The following is a 21361-nucleotide window of genomic DNA, read 5'->3' as shown; positions in this document are numbered from 1 at the left end:
TGCAAGATAATACTTTTAACTTAAAGGATAGTTCAGCCAAAAATGAACATTGTGTAATCATTTACTTACCGTTAAGTTGCTCCAGGTTTGTAATTTATATTTTTGGGTGAACTATCCCTTCAGCTAAAGTTGTAAAGTATGAGTAGTAGTTTTTCCCCAATATGGTATTAGTAGTTACTAAAAGTAGTTTACTAAAGTATGTCAATACTTCTTGTACTAATTACGTTGTCATAGCTCTAAACAATTTCTCTTTTCCTTCTTTCCCTAAATCAGACCAGACCCCTGTACTGCAGGATAAAGCTGAATGTGGAAGCGCTGGACAGGTGTTTAATGGTTTTTTTCTGAGCAGGGAGACCCTGACAGTGCTGCTGGATCTACTGGGAAGTGAACGGCAACGTGTGCCACGATCCAGACCCTGGTGTTTCTCTTCTGTCTGCCAGCGGTACATCATACAGATGGTCTCCAGAGTGTTTGACATGTGCCTCGTTCCACTGTCACCGCACTGTCCTCCGAGTCTCTGAGGAGGTGCTGGCCATTCACCAAGAGATTCCCCTCCTGAAGACCCCAGAACACACGGAGGCAGGGCGGGCTCAAACTGATGCTGTTTTCTGATGTTAAACCTAAGCTATGTTGTAAATGGTTGTAAAAAGTACTTTCTATTATGTATAGAACAATTTGTTTTAAACAAATAAACATATAAAAGAATGTTTTGTCAAAAAAATATAAGCTACATTAAAAAAAATTAACAATGTACATAAGCACTTATTTTATTTACACATGTAAATATGCAAAACAAAAATACAAAATGTACAGAAAGTACTCAGGCTTATTGACGAATAAATTACACACAAAAAATGAATAATGTATATTTATGCATTTCATTTTTAACTTGCATCACAAAAATAAACTACAGAAATTAGGTTGTTTCATTGACAATATGACATTTAAAAAATACATTTCAAAAACTGTAATGTACTCATTTTTTTTCCCCATTGTTTTCTCTTGGCTAATGAAGAATGTATTTGTTTGAGTTTGACGTCCTCCCTGTCCACTCGCTCCCTCACCTGTCTCAGTTTAAGTACACTGTTAACAACAAAAACACATGCTCACTTTCTCCAGAATAATATTAAAACAAAAGAAAATGGAAACACTTATGAAAAAAGACAGGTTTGCAATCTTAACATTAGAAAATATGACACAGAAGGACATTCATACAAAATACTGAAGTGCTTAAGTTTGGTTAAAACATTTGTAGATATATCTTGAATGACTGCACTACAGAAACACAACAAAGGGAAAGACCATTGCCTTATATAGTGGCTGTCTTATTGTCTGTGGGCTTTATGTTAAAAAAAAAACCTGGCTTTAAACACTTTCGTTAGGTATTTGAGTAAATGAAAACACAACACTAACATTTCAATGTGAAGTCCTCCAAAGAAATCTCACCTGCCTCTGAATATAAACACCTTCGTCATATGCACGCAAGTGATTCTGGGATATGGTAGGGTGCGAAGTGTCCATAAGATGTACACTTCATTTGAGATCAGGCTCTAAATGATTTCAGATATTCAGGTAAAACAAAGATTATGTAAAATCACAACCAAGATCACCTGACCATCTTTTCTCTTATCTTCTATATCTTATAAACTAATTAAAAAAACCATACAAAAAACTAAAAATAAAAAAAACAAAAGTCAAAAGACCAAAACAAAACAAAAACACTGACCACTATAATGGTAACCAATAATTTACCCTTTTCTCCTTCAGTGATTCTGTTCGTGAACTTTAGGTGTCTTCAATAACTCTGGTTCGGGGGCCTTAAGACACAAGCTTTTGAACATGATACCTGTATCATATCTATGCAAGCAACAAAAATGTGAATTTGTAAAAAGGTTGATGTCATGTGCATGCATATAATGTTTTCAAAGGGTGTTTCATGATCGCCAACTACTGGCCTGGCATGCATAACATAGTATTCTTTAGCATAGTGTTTTTTTCTTTTTTCTTTTTTTTTCTTCAATGAAATCAATATTTTTGTATAAATTTTACTTAATTCTTTCATGTTATTCTACTCATTTTGCATGGTTGCTTGTAAGCCTCTAATTGGATTATTTCTAATTAATTCTAATGTGTTAAATTTAATTAATAATATTGCTTGTAATCTGTTGACAATTTTATTAATTAAATATAGAGTATCACTTTTTACAGTGTGAAGACACAAGCTTTTGAACACGATGCCTGTATCATATCTATGTAAGCAACAAAAATGTGAATTTGTAAAAAGGTTGACGTCATGTGCATGCATATAATGTTTTCACTGGGTGTTTCATGATCGCCAACTACTGGCCTGGCATGTATAACATAGTATTCTTTAGCATAGTGTTTTTTTGTTTGTTTGTTTTTGGTTTTGTTTTTTTTCAAGGAAATCAATATTTTGTGTAAATTTTACTTTTTCATGTTATTCTACTCATTTTGGATGGTTGCTTGTAAGCATCTAAATTGATTATTTCTAATTAATTCTAATGTGTTAAATTTAATTAATAATATTGCATGTAATATTTTAAAACAATTTTATTGAGTAAATAAAGTGAATCATTTTTTACAGTGTAACGTACCTCTGTGCATCTCTAAACACTCTTCTGCTGCAGCGTCTCTAAACAGCGCTGTTATTACATCGCTAGTGAGATTCTTATTCTTATTCTTGGAACAAAATAAATGCTAAATGTTGATTCAGTATTACTCTTGATGAACAAAAAAAAATAAATTAAATTAAATAAAAAATAATAAATCCCACACACAATGTCAGCAATACTACAATGACAAAGTAGCTTATATTAAACATAAAACTTTTATTAACAGAACGAATAAGACATTGCTGTTGTAACAAACAAATAAAAGGTTTTTGGATTTTCCCCTTACTTCAAACGAATGCTTAGTTTGTGGCTCATTATTTTTATTATTATTATTATTAATATTAATAAAGGCTATAAAATAAAACAGTAGGCTACAATGACAAAATTTACTTATATTAAACTTTGGACTTTTATTAACAATATGAATAAGGAAAATATTTTTTACCCGCATTGTAACACAAATAAATGGTCTTTGGATTTCCACTTTCTTTAAGTGTAAAACGAACAAAGTTTGTGGTTCATTAGCCTGTTAATAGCCTAAGTCTAACTTTTATTAACACAATAAATAAGACGGATATAACCTACTTGCGTTGAAGGCTAACCCAAATAAATAAGGTATTTTACCTTTTTTAAAACAAATGCTTAGTTTGTGGTTCAATATATGTGGTTTTATTTATATATATTTATATATATATATATATATATATATATATATATATATATATATATGAAAACAGAGCAACAATAGAGACAAACTTGTATAAATGCGTTATATAAGACGAAGAAATGAAACTTATTAACAAAAGTTGCGCTTTTGGATAGTGCCTCGTCACGTGACCAAACCCATAAATCCAATAAACCATAACATTCTTTTGCATGTGGGCCTGGGGTTGAGTTGCTACGCCCCTGGTTTCTTCTTATAGTGTGCCTTCAGCCCTTTTGTACACTACAAATAGGCCTCCTTTTTGTTCGTTTGGTGCTGCTCACTAACCCCGCCTCCAGACTGAAGCCCTGAACTCCTCTGATGGGACTGTCAGTTCAGAGAGGGCTGAGAAGATGAGGATGGGGATTCATTTCTTATTGTTCATCTGGCTTCACTGTCATGTGTGCAGAGCAGAGTTTGAGCTGACTTTACTCCACACTAATGATGTTCACGCGCGGGTGGAGGAGACCAGCAGGGACTCGGGCACATGCAGCAAACCGCCTTGCTTCGCTGGAGTCGCGCGGAGATTTACGAAAATCAGAGAAGTTCGTAGCAAGGAGAAAAATGTGCTCCTGCTGGACGCGGGCGATCAGTTTCAGGGGACCGTCTGGTTTAACTTCTACAAAGGCAAAGAAGCGGCGCATTTCATGAATAGACTCGGATACGATGCGATGGTAAGAATAATTACCGGGTGATGGAAGATCGGGATCATTGTAAGAACTGATTTGCATCGAACAGCTTTGGATTTCTTAGGGGCTGTTAAAAAAATTTGAGAATGGAAGAGAACTCTTGACGCTTTCAAAACAAGTTAAAACATTTCAATTCAACCGAGCGCGTTCTGTGTGTGAACGGGCCATTATAGAAACAGACCTGTGTATTTACAGAGCAACTGATGAAAAAGTTCTCAGAGCAGCCCGATGTCAGCACATAATTTCATACAAATCAGTCGTGTTTCTGAGAAGTGGGGTAAAAAGATTTCCGATGGCTCATTTTTTTTTCTTTCTCGCTTTGGTGCTATTTTTACAAGTAAGGTGTGTAAACTCTTAGTACAAAAATCCAAACTGATCACACTTGTAACACCACTAGTCATTCATTTAAAACTGATCTCATGCTTTCATTACAATTACAACATATTTTCATCCACACAATCATTGTTTCAAAACATAAGATTATTGTAATATAATGATGAACATTTGATTTCATCACTGAAACACAACACTGTGATCTTCTTTCAGTGTAGTACGTTTGACAATCAATTCATTCAAGAGCAAACAATGCAAAATACGTTTCAAATCATCTTTTTTTTTCTGAAATAATTACAGTAATACTGGCGATAATTGTCATGTTAGAAAATACACTTACATCACCTAACTTGGATAACTTACATAAAATCCATAATGTTTGTAAAAGTATTTCTCCAGTGTGTCATCAAAAGTTGTGATGAAGATATGACATGGCCATTTTGTGCTAGAATAGAGTTTACTGTCAATACAGTAAATGTCCTCACTGTGCCATATGACAGAGTCTTTACTGTAGCTGAACTTTTCAGATGAAGAAGGGTGAGTTATAGTAATGTGCAGACTTTACCATGGTAATGCCTCTACATACAGTAGCACTGGGTATAATGTAATGTAAAATGTTGTATTTGATTACTGTAAAAATAATTAATTACATTTACACACACACACACACACACACACACACACACACTCTCTCTCTCTCTCTCTCTCTCTTTTACAAAATAGTGCTTATCATTTAAGATAAATCCCTTATACTGTAAAAATAATTAATTACATTTGATAATCCGTAAATTGAAAGTGAAAGTCGTGACATTTGCCGCGCATGGTAACCCATACTCGGAATTGGTGCTCTACATTTATGCTCTACATTTAACCCATCCAAGTGCACTCACACAGCAGTGAGTAGGGAACACACACACACACACACACACACACCGTGAACACACACCCGGAGCAGTGGGCAGCTATTTTTTCCAGCGCCCAGGGAGCAATTGGAATTGCAATTAGTTCTTTAGAAACTATATCTACAGTACATATATCTATGGATGCACCAAATGATTCACTGATTAAGCATTAAGATGAGTTAGATTAATTGATGGACAAATGTGTTAAACTGAATGAGAAGAAATGCAAATTGAAAGTTTGATAGTAAGAGCTTTATGAAAGGCAGTTACTGTGAATGAAACATTTATATAGATGAAACTCTTATTTTGTGTAGTGAAAAGGATACTTTGTGATTGTGTGTGTTTTACTAAGACAAGTGAAAATATGCTGAAATGTTTGAAAAAAAGTGCACTTTTGATGATCTGTTGTGATATTAGTACTAAGAGTTTTCCACCATTCTTGGCGCCAAAGGGATGTATTCCTCATTTTAACATTGACTTAATGTAGAGCATGAGTGGACAGACCATACTGGACAGGTTCCCATGAGCCACTGGAGTCTTCATTACAGTGGACAGAGAACCTGTTCAGGTGTAGTGGGACTCAGACTTGTGGAACATAAACAGAATAGCTGTCTCCCAAATGTAGATTCCTGAATGGTACATTATCACGCACTGTCAAAGAAAATTTAGAAATGGTTGTCTGAATTCTTCTGTTGTCCATTTAATGTGGCTTAAAAAACACCAAAAATAGCAAACTTTTTGGTGATAGAATATAATGATAGAATATGTGTGTGTGTGTGCGTGTGTGTTGTTTATATTTAAATGCATTTATGCCCCTTTTTAATTGTTACACTATAAACAAGTTTAGTAACACTTTCTATGAAGCCCATATTTATAATGCATTATAAGAGTGTTATTAAGGTATTATAATGAATGCATGATGTATTATAAAAAAAAAAATTGAAATATGAAAAACCTATGAAAAAAAAAATGTTGTATCATCTCATGAGTAATCATAACAGCAGTTTTAATGGATTATAGTCTGTATTTATTTGTGGTTATATCTTTTAAGATTATGATGATTTATAACACACTACAATGCATCCACTTAACTTACAATGGATTATATTTCCCATAGTTATAATTTATTATATGTCTCATATCTTGCCATTGTTAACTCATTACTTTACTTAAAGCAGAGAAAGACCACTTATAAATAATAACAACAACAATGACAACAACAAAAATAAAAATATTTTTTCTCAAACAGCCATAAGATCAGATATCTGATCGGATGAATGTGTAATATGGCACATTTGATTTTAATTATATTTATTGTAATATCAGTAAGATACTGTACATGTCTTAAATAAATAATGTCAAGATATGAGACTTATAATCCATTATAAATTAAGTGGATTTAACGTGGTGTTTATTCTGTGTTATAAATAATCATACTCATAAAAGTTATAACCACAAATAAGTTTTATAATGTATTATAATTTTTGTTATGATTATTTATGAGATGAAACAACATATATACAGTATATATATATGCATTATGCATTAATTATAATGCCTTAAGAATACCCTTATGATGTGTTATAAAAATGGACTTCATAGAAAGTGTTACTGCAAGTCTAAATTCTTATTAAAGTAGCATGATTTTACAAATTATACAGAATTCAAGAACAGTTCTTCTGTACAATATTATTTTGGAAATCTATAGTTAAACTAGCCATGTTTTTAAAAACACAAACACAAAATCTAAATAATTAAAATGCAATTTCATTTTTTTTTGTTTTATCGGATATGTAAATTTTGATTTATGTGAAGAAAAAATCAGCTTCTCAATATTATTTTCAAGTAAAATGTTAATAATAAGTAATATATATATATATATATATATATATATATATATATATAATATATATATATATATATATTATACTAAAATATTCTTTTCAAGTTAAATATGGCCTGTTAAAAAGAGTGTTTATATTATAGACCCTTTAAACAACACCTTTTGAAGCTCATTAGACTGGAAGCCATGGATCATGAGCACTGTTATCAGTTTGCATTTTACAATACAGAAATTCAGAAATTCTAGCCATTTTTTACTGTATAAAACATAGTTTGTCTGTGTAATTCTTTAGGCCTTAGGAAATCATGAATTTGACAACGGAGTGGACGGCCTCAAACCTTTCCTTCAGGCAGTGAACTGCACTGTTCTTAGTGCAAATATTAAAGCTGATCAAACGATTGCTCCTCAGTTCAGCATCTACTATTCCCCACATAAGGTCTTCACTGTTAACTCAGAGAAAGTAGGTGTTGTTGGCTACACGTCTGTGGAGACCCCTGCTTTGTCTCAACCAGGTAAGATACTCTATTACACTCATTATAGCCAGGTTAGGCTTACACAAAATGTTACAGATCACACTCTTCTTAATTTTCCCATGCTTTAAGAAGGAGAAAGGCATGTTTTCAAAAACCAGCATGTAGACTGTTTGCTATAAAGTATATATTGTAGTTGAAATGTTTAATTTTAAGTGGCTTATATAGTTGTCTCTTCTTGTTAAAGTAGGCTAGCTTTTTTCAAATTGAACACTTTTCACATGTCAGGCCTAAAAACGTATATGGAAAACGTTAGTCGCACCGCTTTCTGCTTTTTTCCCCCCAAACCGTTAAGGCGTTTGCGCTCCGAGGCGTCTGCTGTTGCTTATTATCCATGACCTGTGCTCTCAATGAAGACGCGGAAGTTTCAGCAAAGGATAAATGTACAGTATTTGCAGCACTAAAAATCACTTGCAGTAGCTCTGCTGCTAAATGAATTTATGCAGCTAAATTTATTTTTATTTATTTATTCATCTTTGATCGACTGTTCCTTCATCTTGGCTGAGCTTTCAGTGTTGTAATGGGAAAGGATGAAGCTGATTGGTTGGTTCTTGTCACATGACCGCTTCCATTATGAGTGCGCCTGCCGCGCATCTACATTTGACATAACGAATTTGAGCGCTCAAAAGACGCGATATGTGAACGGCCCCTAAAGCTGATTGCATAGTTTGTGCAAACATCCACATCACCAGGGCCATGCACAGACATTTTAAGGGGCAGTGGCCCAAACCAAAAAAAGGTGCACAACCCAGACAGCAAGCAGTTTCGGCCCAGATCCCGGCCCATATCTGGCCCGCATGAAATCCATGAGCATTGTTAAATGATATCACATTGCACCATTACTTTAGGTTAGGGGTATATAATTTTATCAGTTGTTTATTATTCATTCAGCAATACATAGGCCTACTACTGTTATAGTTTTCATTAATAACAATAACTTTGCTGGCACGACATTAAATATCAAATAAAAAATTAAATTTCACGACTTTGTGAAAATTTAACAACAATATGAAACAGTATAGACGTAACATACTTGTTCTACAGATCTCTGCACTAGTGTTATATGCTACTGTTTTGATAGCATTGATTGCGTTTCTGATAGATAATATCATGTGGGGGTTTTTTGCGTTTGCCTAACCGTATGTGGTCTTCTGTCAGCAATAAATTGTCTGTGGGCTTTTGATTACTATCAGTTTAAGTTCTGGCAGTGTTACCAGATATTGCTATGAAAACAAATAAAAATAATACTTTCCACCTGTAGTCACTACTGGCCAACAAACTCTCTGTTTAGTCAGTTTTTATGAAGGCTACAACTTTCGTGTTCAACATATTGTTTCAGAAATGCAAGCAATTAAATATTTAAACTTCATTTGGTTGGTTTTATGTTGTTAAAGCTAACTTTAAGAAAAGAAATATGACTGTCTGTAAAAGGAAATTATTATTATTTTTTAATTATTATTTATTTCACATGGGTTTGAATCAGATCCAGTCAGATGGTCATCTTATACCCAGATGGTGCATCTTACCCACTGACTCGACTCGGATCAACTTACCCCAAACCCTGGGCAAACTGAGCCATGAGAACACTTTTTTATAAGAAGCCATATTTTTAGAACCCTTTGTCGTAGATACATTCTAATAATTTAAAATGATACGAATACATTCATTTGGATAGGATAGATACTTTCATTGTACTTCTGTCATTTTCCCTTATCTCGAGGACCACAATAGTAAAAATTGTCTGTTCTTACCCCACTCTCCCCTATAAGTACTAGACATTTCATTTAATATTTTACAGCATAAATCTACATTATATACTAATAAACAACTAATTTAGAGCATTTATACTATATTTTTAACTATTTATAGGCCTACTATTAAAATGGTTTTAATAAAAAAATGATGTGTTATAGATTACTAGTATCAAGACAAGTGATTATAATGGGATATATACTTAATTACAAGAATTAAAGTGTGACAAACTGCTAAATATGAACTGTCTTTAGCAGCCTCCCTTCACTCTTTCTCTCTCTGTCTTCTTTTTTGTGAAGGCATTTTTTTTGTATTTTTTATATATTTTTTTTGTCTACAAAGGGTGCCAACAACAGCAAATTTAGTGTTATCTATATTAGATCTGATCAGGTACAATAATTTGATTGGACATTCTAATTCTAAGAACATGGATATTTTGTACCACACTTTTAGAAGGCCGAGTCATTACCAACAAAAACAAACAAACTACCAACTAATTACTAATTCAGCTGATCAAACACTGACTGCTGTGGATCATAATGCATCTACCTGGTAATGCAACGACCTTCGGGGACTGTGGTCTCCACTCTCCAGAGAGCAGCACTCAGATTGTGGGTGATGCTGCGGAGCGGCAGGAAAAAACAGAGCAGATTAACGTAGTAACAGACAGCTTTGAGATGGGGTGATGGGGGGACTGGTGAGTGGGGAACCTCAGCCAATGAGGGCAAAGGGGCAGTGCTACTAGCCCCCCCCCACCCCCCCACCGTGCCACTAGGCTACTAAGAAATTTAACATGAGTATAGCGGGGCTTTAAGTGTGTGAATTTTTTTTTTTTTTTTTTTTTTTTTTTTGATGTGGCAACAGTTTGTCCTTTGTAAAGTTAAAGATGGAAGTCTGAAGGAATGCACAGACAAGTCTCTTCTTGAGTTACGACAGTCATTTGGCACAGATGGCAATTGTAGTCAACTGACTAGAACATCTGACTAGGCCAGTTTAAAAGCCCTGATGACTTCCAAGGTTGAGAAGGGAAACAATGTCATTGTTCAGATCAAGTTAGATTAGTGCTGATTCAGTTCAAATCAATAACGGTGTGAATTTCATCAAGTTTTGAAGCGAGTTCAGCTCAGCTGTAAGCAGTTCTAAAAAGGGCAGCGATGTTGTCAATAAAGTTCAAGTTTAGACTGAAATGGTTCTGAAACCCCCTATTTCCACACAGTATAGATCTCACCACAGTTTTTGAAAGAAGTGAGAACAGCTAGGTGTGGTAAACTTGAGGTTTAGTGGAGGGGTGAAAAACAACAGAGGAGCGGCAACACGACAATGGCTTCTGATCCAGTCAGTTTTATTTCACTTTCATCGAGTTCAAAGCATCAAAGCTTCTCACAAATGCATGCTGCAGTTCACTATTGCATGTGACAAAAGGAACAAACACCACATGGTTATGATAGCTTACAGTGCATCACGTAAATACACACATACGCTAGGATCTCTATATATGCACGTCTATTTGCATTTGTACGTGTATTTGTGGAACATATATACACACTGTAGCATTTTTGCAATGTGTATTCACAAATATAAACCATTTGATTAGTTATAGCTACTCAAGGAGCTCTAAAGTTCCTCTAGAGCTCTAAAGCTCTTTGTGGGGGAGTCGTGGCCTAATGGTTAGAGAGTCGGACTCCCAATCGAAGGGTTGTGAGTTCGAGGTCTCGGGCCGGCAGGAATTGTGGGTGGGGGGAGTGCATGTACAGTTCTCTCTCCACCTTCAATACCATGACTTAGGTGCCCTTGAGCAAGCCATCGAACCCCCAACTGCTCCCCGGGCGCCGCCGCATAAATGGCTGCCCACTGCTCCGGGTGTGTGTTCACGGTGTTGTGTGTGTGTTCACTGCTCTGTGTGTGCGCACCTTGGGTTAAATGCAGAGCACTAATTCTGAGTATGGGTCACCATTTGAGCTAAAGACAGTTTGAATGGATTTCCAAAAGAAAGAAAAGAAGAAAAAGAAAGTGTATTCACTACATTAACAACCGTTATTCAGTTTCTATACATTATACATATTTTCTCTAAATGCAGTTGTCACAACCTGAATTTTTCAGGAGCATACACGTCACAGGCTCCTCTAGGATGCTACGCTGCCTATTTCCCGAAGAAATACACTGACATACAAACATACAAAATCTTGTTTTTGCAGAACAGAATGGACATGTTGTTCTTTGTTCTTGAATTAAAAAACTGTTATTTGATATTCTTTTCTTTTGCATCCAAAGTTTTGTCACACCAACAATGAAAGCTACAGTTTCTTCCTCTTGACTCCATGTTTAGTGCTCCTGATATTAAACTTCCACTAATCTGGCCCATATCAACTGAGCTTACATAGATCCTAGAATCAATTAACTGAGAGTGATTGACATGCCTGGTGGCACATTTAAACAGATTAGCATCAGATATACAGATTTAGTTTCACCTATGAGTAATTTGATGGTGTTTTTCCATATTTATTTGGTTTTACAGGCCCCAATCTCCAGTTTCAGGATGAGGTTACTGCTTTACAGGATCAAGTGGACAAACTCGCTACTTTGGGTGTTAATAAGATCATCGCTCTTGGACATTCTGGGTTCACAGTGGACCAAAGGATTGCAAAGAAAGTTCGAGGAGTGGATGTTGTGATTGGAGGGCACAGTAATACATTCTTGTACACAGGTATGTATCATACAACTGCCTGTGGGGTTAAATGTATTATTATTAGTTTGTCAGTTTACAATTAGATGATGATTTAATCAAATTCCTTACTGTTTCTATTCCTAAAAATTATTTTTCATAATTTACGCAACTATTTTTTTTCCCCCCATATATCCTCAACCAAACCCCCACCCATCCCACCATAGAAATTCTCACTCCACATTGATCTCAGAGGTTGGCAGCCCTGGAGCACAGCAGTATTTAGCAAGATGTCCAGTGTGCTCTTTTTTTCACAATGAGGAAAAATGACAAGTATGCAGCATAAAAGTGATCCAGTTGACTCATGTTCTACTTTCCAACCTTCTGAATTCATATAATCAAAGGTTTTCTGAAGACTTGACATAAACTGTACAGACAATTGAAAGTCATTCAGTGATAACTGGCAGCTGTTGTTATGTAGGTCACAGAACTAGTCCACATCTAACACACACACTAGGATGGTGACACTCAACAACTACATACTTGAGGAAAGAAATGGTGTTTACACCACATGACACAAATTCACAAGAGGAATCAAATTTTATTCAGTCTTCTGTCATTGGCAGTTAATAGGTCAGAAATTGTGTTGAATTTTAGACTGCTAATTTCTCCTCAGAAACCAAGCTGCCAAAGTGTTTTTAGGTTTCTGCTTCCACACAGTGATGCTACATTTCGATCTGACTATCTCTACAAAAGAACATCAATGCATACTTTATCCTGTTAGCTCCACAGCTCTACCAGCAGTGAAGTGACAGAGAAACATAACAGCAAGGCCTTACTCAAAAGTGTTAAAAGAACAAAGCATCAAAACTGACAGAGAGTTTCTCTCAGAAGAGGTGGGACATAAATTGTTATAAGTGAACCTCAAGAAATAATAAAAAGCATGTCATGCACCTTTAAGGGGGCAACCAACACGACAAGCACAGCCTCCAGCACTGCAGATATTAAAATTACCTACTGATGTGAATTTGCAACTGAATTGTGCTTTTTTGTTGTGTAGTTAACTGTAGAGCTGCATAAAATAAGAAAATATTGTTTCATTCAATAAACAAACTTAGTATTTTCACTCAACAACAAAAAAAGCACAATAATGTGTAAGATAAGGTAAAGAACAGAGGTCCACAAATAAGAGGATAATTTGTGAATAATTGTATTTATTAAAGATGTGTCCATTCTCAATACTTTTCAAAACAAAGTGACACTCATGATAAGAACAAGAACTTTTCATTTCCACTGTCTTAATTAGGGCTGTGGTCTCATGGATCTCCACAAAAATACATTAAAGGGGTCATATGAGGCTGCTAAAAAGAACATTATTTTGTGTATTTGGTGTAATACAATGTGTGGCTGATTGGCCAGCTATCCAGTGCGCTGTGATTGGCTGAATGCCTCAAACGTGTGACGGAAATGTTACGCCCCTTAACATACTGTGATGAGTGTCCCAGCAGGATGAGACAAAACCAATAAAACCCATTACAAACGAGACATTTGTTGTATCCAGTGGGGACGGATTATCATTATAAAATTACGGATTATAATGACTTATACTGTGTTTTTATGCGTTGCATTGCGTTGCATATTGCACTGCGTAAACATAAAACCATGTGTGCATTTGTGATCGGAGAAATGACAAACAACAAGCGCTACTCTACACTGCTCAAAACTCGCGTTTGAATCATAAGTGATCAGGATCAGGAAACAGTCCTCCATAGAATGCGCTGCACACATCTGAATATTTGGATAGAACTGTTCTGGAACAGTGTTGTAAATACAACTTAACCACTGATTTCTAGTTGTGTCCTCTTTTGGAAGACCAAACAAAGTATTTTCGCTTTCACCACGAAACACAAAGCTTCTTCACACTATGGCGGCGGAAGCAACAATAAAATTATGCCTTCTTTCTTTGCGTTAACATTTGGGCGGCGTTATGCAAATCTTCCCACATTGTGACGTAGACATGTGGGGGTGTGTTTAAAAGAGGCATTTTAGGAGGGCGTGGTTGACTCATAACTTTGAAATCTTGAAATCGCATCATATGAACCCTTTAAAGTGGTGTATGCACAGTTGAATTTACCCAAGGACTGTTCTGTTCCCACCACAAACAAAGTAACGCCCATACACCTCTATTTCCACTCTCATTAACTTTGATTAATCTACGTTTCAATAAAAGACATGAGCCATGTTACCATAATGGGCGTGATGGACTAAAGATGAAACGTTATTTTATGTTTTATTTTGATCCAAACAACTAACAAGTACAGCGCTGATGTGAGAGGGGTTTTTTTCTCTCTTTTTTTCTCCAGAAACTCTGGTCAGGCTGTCGAGTACTGCTCATTAGCACGTTACTCACCTCTGCTGCAGACTTAAACCATTAACCCCAGTTACTAAACATGGGTGTTCACTTTTGTCCTCTGGGCATTGATCATGTCATGATGCATAGACTTACATTAAAGGAGAGACCCAAGCCATATCTACACAGCTGAATGTAATAGACTTGGAGGTGGAGACTTTGTGTAAGAATACTCTACTCCTTTTTCATGGGGTAATGCATGATTTCAACAAATCCACAATTCAGTCTATAAACCATGTTTGAAAATATGGGTGGACTTTATAAGAAGAATATTAGTAAGCATTTTTAGACACAACTAATGCTGATTATTATTTGAATACAGAACTGTCCAAAAGTTTTTGTTACAAATATTACCTGTACTTACTATAGTTATAACAGTAAATTATGCATAATTACATGCAACTATCCGTAAACCAAACCCTTACCCTTTAGGAAGTATGTTGTTAATAAACATTACTTAAATCTGTAACATCACTGTTATACACAAAATCTACAATAAATGGTTTATATACAATTATTTTTGAAAACATCCTCACTTTGCCAAAAAAAGTCACCGTAGTTTGTAGTTTGGTTGTTCCAAGCATCTTGGAGAAGTTTCCACAACTCTATGTATCTTGTAGGCTGCCTCATTTGCTTCTGTTTCTTCATGTAACGTCAGTCTAGCTCGATGTTGGTGAGCTCAGATCTCTGTGTGTTGCTGGACTGCTTACAAAACCTCTCTGGATTATTGCAGTATTAGTAAAAGGAATGTCTATCAACAGCACACTGTATTAATAACTACTAAAACAACTGTTCTTAATTGAAATATTTCCTCTCCGGTGTGTTGATTTCTGTAGGAACTCAACCATCCACAGAAGTTCCCGCAGGACCATATCCATTCATGGTCCAATCAGATGATGGGCGCCAGGTTCCTGTGGTCCAGGCCTATGCCTTTGGAAAGTATCTGGGATTCCTAAAAGTGACTTTTGATTCAAAAGGCAATGTAGTGAAGTCTTCAGGCAATCCAATTCTTCTGGATAGCTCGACAGCACCAGGTAAGAAAACTCTAAACCTGGAAACAAATTAGAGAATTTCAAGCACATAGCAAGTCAATAAAGCTGATAGGACAACAGGCTTCCCATCTTCGCAGTAGGGAAACAGACATTGAACTTTGTTCTGCCATGACCGTGTGTTCAGTGGTCAAATTCTGAGCTAAGAACTTTGTTATCATGAAAATGAAAACTGTTACAAGGGAGTTGAGCAGCAACCTTTGCCAAGGTTGTAATTGAGTTGGTCGACATGTACACTTCAGATAGATAATTTTATACTTAATCAATGACTGTTAGTCAAGTCACCTTTGTTTCTATAGTGCTTTATACAGTACAGATCATGTCATAGCAGCTTCACAGTAACAAAGGAAAATAACATAATCAATTATGGAAACTCATCTATGGACACAATTCAGATTCAGCTGTGAAGCAGCTCTAAAAGACAACAGTGTCACTATTCAGCTCAGTTCAGTGTTGTTTCAGATCAGATAGGGCTGCATGATAAATCCTATTTTAACTGTGATCACGATTTCTGCTACTCTCAATTTATTCATCTGATATTTGCCTGCTGGTTATTCATCCTTAAAGGGGTCATATGATGCAATTTCAATTTTTCCTTTCTCTTTGGAGCGTTACGAGCTCTTGGTGCATAAAGAAGATCTGTAAAGTTGCAAAGACTAAAGTCTCAAATCCAAAGAGAGTCAACCACGCCCTCCTAAAACGTCTCGTTCTAACACACCCTCACGTCTACGTCACAATGTTCATGCAAAGACAGAAGGTATAACTTTTATTCTTGCTGTTTCCTGCCGCCGCCATGTCGTGGAGACGCTGTGTGTTTCATCGGAAAGCAAAACTACTTTGTTTGGTCTTCCAAAAGAGGACACAACTAGAAATCAGTGGTTAAGTTCTATCTACGTACATTATGTGGAAAATAATGTGTTTTTTGAACCCTAAACCGCATAAACACATTGAAAAGAAAATAATTTTCTTTTTTAGTAACCTCATATGACCCCTAAATTTAAGCTTCATCTTAAATCAATACATTTTTTGCCCAGTGGTTTATTTAATCTTCCAACCTGGCAACCATTCGCATGTGCTCTGTCTACATTACTGATGAACTGAAAACACCGACAAACATTGAAAGCTGGGAGATTAGCGATCTCTAATGAGAAATTCTGCTCAAATAAAAGTGTAATACAGCCTACGACTAAATCTGTGAGCAAATTCTCGTCTTTTCCTGGATTTTTTCAGATTTGCTTCAAGTTTGTAATGATGCACTCAATGGACATGAATATACTACTATAATATATAGGGGGGCCAGTCATGCTCCTGAAGGGCCACTGCCTTGGAGAGTTTAGCTCCAACCCAGATGAAAGACTCCTGAATCAAGGTTTTTAGGAGTACTGGAAACTTCCAGGATGTTGGCCCTCCAGGAGCAGGACTGGACACCCCTGTACTACACTTTATCTATCAGATGTGATGTGTTTCTGCTGGGAATTGCGCTTTTGAAATGCCAGTTTCAGTCTGTCAACCTGTGACCTGACTTTGTCTAGATCCAGTCATTCAGGCTGAAGTGGACTCTTGGAGGAAGAATCTGGCCAATTACTCTTCTCAGATTGTGGGACAGACTCTAGTCTATCTCAATGGAACTTCTGTGGAATGTCGATTTCGAGAATGTAATTTGGGAAATTTAATCTGCGATGCCATGGTGAGTGAACAGGTCTGTGGTTTTAGTTTGCCTCTAGATGGGACTAACACCCCAATACATGTACTCTGTAGAACATGATCTATAAATATTGTACAAAACTTTTTAACCTTAATGGCTACAAATGCATTCAGTCACAAGGCAGATGTTAATCTTAGGCCCCGTTTACACCTGGTTTTATCATTAGTGTAGTGTGATCTGAGAGAAATCTAGGTGTAAACTGAGTCCAGAGTGTTCTGTAATCACCCAAGCACATTTGGAGGCATGTAAATACATCACATTTGTAGGAACATCCACTGATCTCATCAATCAACCATTGCTGGTTACAAGCAGCTTTAAAATAAAATGGCCATTACATCAAATAATTGGAAAGGCCAAACATGCCAAAACTTCACACATGTTCTTCAGTATCTCACTAAGAAATGTCCAGATCATGTTTCACTTCAAAATCCTTTTTGCTTAAAAAAGCCAATTTTTTTGGTTAAGCTTAATTTGTAATATTTCATGATACTTCAGCTAAACATAACCCCAAACTCTCATGATTGCGATGTGGAAATAAATTTCAAGTCTAAAGTAGGATTTACATCATACAACATGGTAGTATGTTTTTGAATGCATGTTTGTTTGCATCATGTATTAACATCTGTTTTGTCTTGACTTGTAATTGGTTCACAAGAAAGATGCTGATACCAGGTGCAAACAAACACACATTCAAAAACAATCTTTGTACCAGGAAAAAGTTCAATCAATCAATTATCGCTCAGCTGCAAAACCTCAAACCCGATATGAACTAACAGCAGTCGCAGAAGGAAATCAAATCTTGATAGTAACAAATGATCCAAAGAGCAAAGATTTTAACCAGTGAAAACGGAAATTGCTATTTTAAGATGGTAGATTTACTGAGTCTTGCTCTTGAGACCCATAGTCCCTTTCCATTGTATTTCAGGTCCATAATAATATTAAATATGCTGATGAGATCCAGTGGAACCATGTCAGCTCTTGCATTCTGAATGGTGGAGGCATTCGATCACCTATTGATGAGCGAAACAGAAATGGTACGGCTCTGTCCTGCTTTCATTTACACCAAAGCAGGTGAAACTGATTCACGCTTGCTTCCTAACTGGACAGATCGATATCCCTTTAGTTTAACTGACTTGGTGTTATACTGTGATAATTATGTGTTCCCTTAATTTTTTGAGCAGTATATATATTTATTTATATTATGTTTCAAAATCTTAAACAAAACTCCAGTGCATATTAGAAATATTACTGAAAGAGTCCTGATGCATGTTTGGATTGAGGCTCCATCACGATGGAGGATCTGATCGCGGTGTTGCCCTTTGGAGGAACATTTGACCTGGTCCAAATGAAAGGCTCTACTCTGCGCGAGGTCTTTGAGCACTCAGTTTACAGATATGGAGAAAAAACTGGGGAATTTCTACAGGTGGCAGGTGCGTTTATCTTGGGAATTATACTCTAATCTATATTTCCCCTCAGTATGAGTACTGGAATCCCATGGACGGTTATAATGCCTCTGCAGGGTTTCAGCTGGTGTATGATTTATCAAAACCACCTGGAAACCGTGTTAAAAGCGTGAATGTGCTCTGCACTGAGTGTCGAGTGCCCCGTTATGAACCGCTCAACCCAAAGAAGGTGTATAAAGTGGTGCTGCCCTCTTACCTAGTGGAAGGAGGAGATGGATACTCGATGATCAAAGAACAGAAACTCAAGCATGACAGCGGTAAGTCATTAAAAATGCACATTTAACTGCACATTTCATCATACACTTAGCATTACAAGATATCACGTTCCATATTCCATAGGCAACCTGGATATAGCAGTTGTTGCCAGCTACATCACAGAGAGAAAGAGAGTTCATCCAGCTGTGGAAGGACGGATTCAGTTTTCAAGCTCTTGTATCGGACATCGAGGATATTTGTCCACTATTCTGCTGGTGTGGGTACTCCGGCTCATGTGTGTTTAGTCGTTTTTATTGTACTTGTGAGAAAAGCATGTAACCATTTGTGTTTAATTGTACAGTCAGAGGGGAAAAAAGAAACCTCTGACCCAACGATCAGTTACTGTCATAGAAGCAAAGAACTAACTTAAAGACATTAGCACTGTGATGTAGTACAGATCGAGGAAAGTTACTCGTCATGTTCTATAGGGAACTTTTATACAGGCATTTTCTATACCTCTTTACACTTAACGTTTATAGCACTCATAGAGGGTATACTATGCTGAATCTCACAAAAAAATGTCCAGATCATATTTTTCTTTGCTTAAAAAAGCCAATTTTTAAGGCCCATTTTGTATTATTTTTTATTATAAATTAGCTAATCAAATCCCCAAATTCTCATGACTGCAATGTGGAATTAAATTTAAAGTGTAAAGTAGGATTTACGTCATACAACATGGTAGTATGATTTAATTCATGCTGACTTTATCATTTGGCTAGTTGAACTGTCACATAAAAAGCAAAAAATCTTATATCCTAAAACAGACTACATTTACTTTACTCAAAATATATTTCCATATTTTCCCTCAATTACGACCTGTACATCTTTTCCTGAGATTCTTATAAAAAGGGTTAAGGTTGTTTTTCTTTCTTTTCTTTAATTTGTCATGTTTCTTGATTATGATCCATTAAACATCACAACTTGTGATGATTTTAGATGGTGGTTTGTCTGGCAAGAAATCACCATCCCTTTTTTTCCAAGGTAGTTATTCATATTTTTATAAAGCATTTATTTTATATAGATTATTTTTTTATCATTTATTGTGATATACATAACCAGGGACAAAGAAGCTGGATATATTAAGATTTTATTTACTGTGCGCAAAGCCAGAACATTTACAAAACATTTCAGTATTTTTATTTCACACATGGCTCTTAACTGTGTGACATATGAAATGTCTCAGTTTTGTTTTTGATTTTTTTTTTTTACTTGTCTGTACTTTGTTTCTTTTTGAGTATCTTCAGGTACCATCAAAAGTATAAAATGGTTTATTTACATCACGTCTGAAGAATGTTATACTGATAATGACATTATGTCACATAATCCAAACCTTTTGTTATAATGCTGTTACTACGAGACTGTAAAAATAAGGCAGGCTTCCAATGATTCAAAGAATAACCATGGCATACAAACCCCATTAAAGTCAATAAATAATTGCATTTTAGTAGTGCAATAAATGCTTTACAATGTCGATGTTAAGTCCGATAATGATTTACATCCATTTAGCAGAGACGGAGAGACCTGCCTTCTGATTCTACAAAAAAAAAAAAACAGCAGAAGCTGCATTAATAAACATCATGAGCTGCTCTGTGTCACAGTGTGAGTGGTGTAAGAGAGCGTTACCTCACTGAGCTCTGGGAACAGCTCCTGGACAGCGATGTCAAGCAGCACGTACGTCATCTATGAGCAAACAAGAAGTCAATTAAGAGAAGGCGAGCAGAGAGTGAGAGTGCTTGAGGACGTTAGACGATAGAATAGCATATTGCACCTTTCACCTGATCAGTTTCAGCAGAATCTGCCAAATGCCATTGAAAAGCATCTTGACTCCCTCATACTTTGCTTCCTCACCGACACATTTCCCGACTAGATCTGAGAAACACCACACATCAATTAGGGATGCTCCTCGAATATTTGTCAACATGATTAATTACCTAACAATATTTGCAGATAAAAGTATTTTTTTCCAATATATGGTTAGTTGCATTTTGTTATTTGTATTCAAACCCTTCAGATGAAAACACACAACCATAAACCTGCTGCACCACGACACGGACAGGAAAATGTGCTTGAGGTCTGGCTTAAAAACAGGGCTTGTCACAAACAAGCGATCAGTGCCACTGTTATGAGGTACCTGGCAGGTAGTTCATCATCTCCTCAAAGGTCTGCTTAGCTCGTCTCTGTTTGTCCTCAGGAGAGCGCTCCTCTGTGCTCTCACAGAAAACAGCATCTGCAGAGGAGCAGAATCAGCTCAGTTGAAGAGCACAAATCTAACCATGAGAACACACACACTGAACACACACCCGGAGCAGCGGGGGTTCGTTGTGTGGGTGTTGAAGATGGAAGAGAGCACTGTACATTCACTCCCCCAACCTACAGTTCCTGATGGTACTGAGACTCGAACCCGCGACCTTTGGGTTACAAGTCTGACTCTC

At 36.2% G+C, this 21361-nt stretch overlaps 2 protein-coding genes across 2 annotated transcripts in view; one reads left to right on the top strand and one right to left on the bottom strand.

Annotated features, from left to right (window-relative positions):
• The first annotated feature begins 3566 nt into the window (after positions 1–3566).
• LOC109100426 (5'-nucleotidase, ecto (CD73)) lies at positions 3567–20204 on the top strand. Its single transcript, XM_042777346.1, has 9 exons — positions 3567–4010; positions 7396–7615; positions 11901–12089; positions 15294–15491; positions 17039–17193; positions 18137–18245; positions 18492–18641; positions 18731–18931; positions 19014–20204. The coding sequence occupies exons 1-9, from the start codon at positions 3690–3692 to the stop codon at positions 19172–19174; spliced, it is 1704 nt and encodes a 567-aa protein (XP_042633280.1). The 5' UTR covers positions 3567–3689; the 3' UTR covers positions 19175–20204.
• LOC109100363 (sorting nexin-14) overlaps positions 19530–21361 on the bottom strand; it is a 43514-nt gene continuing 41682 nt past the window's right edge. The window contains 4 exon segments of the mRNA XM_042777347.1: positions 19530–20463; positions 20553–20609; positions 20698–20798; positions 21061–21156. Coding sequence (XP_042633281.1) covers positions 20422–20463; positions 20553–20609; positions 20698–20798; positions 21061–21156 — 296 coding nt within the window. The 3' untranslated portion in view covers positions 19530–20421.

The sequence above is a fragment of the Cyprinus carpio genome, chromosome A20 (assembly GCF_018340385.1).
Source record: "Cyprinus carpio isolate SPL01 chromosome A20, ASM1834038v1, whole genome shotgun sequence".
Classification (NCBI taxonomy): domain Eukaryota; kingdom Metazoa; phylum Chordata; class Actinopteri; order Cypriniformes; family Cyprinidae; genus Cyprinus; species Cyprinus carpio.
The sequence above is the reverse complement of the archived record's forward strand: the minus strand, read 5'-3'. Positions and strand labels throughout refer to the sequence as shown.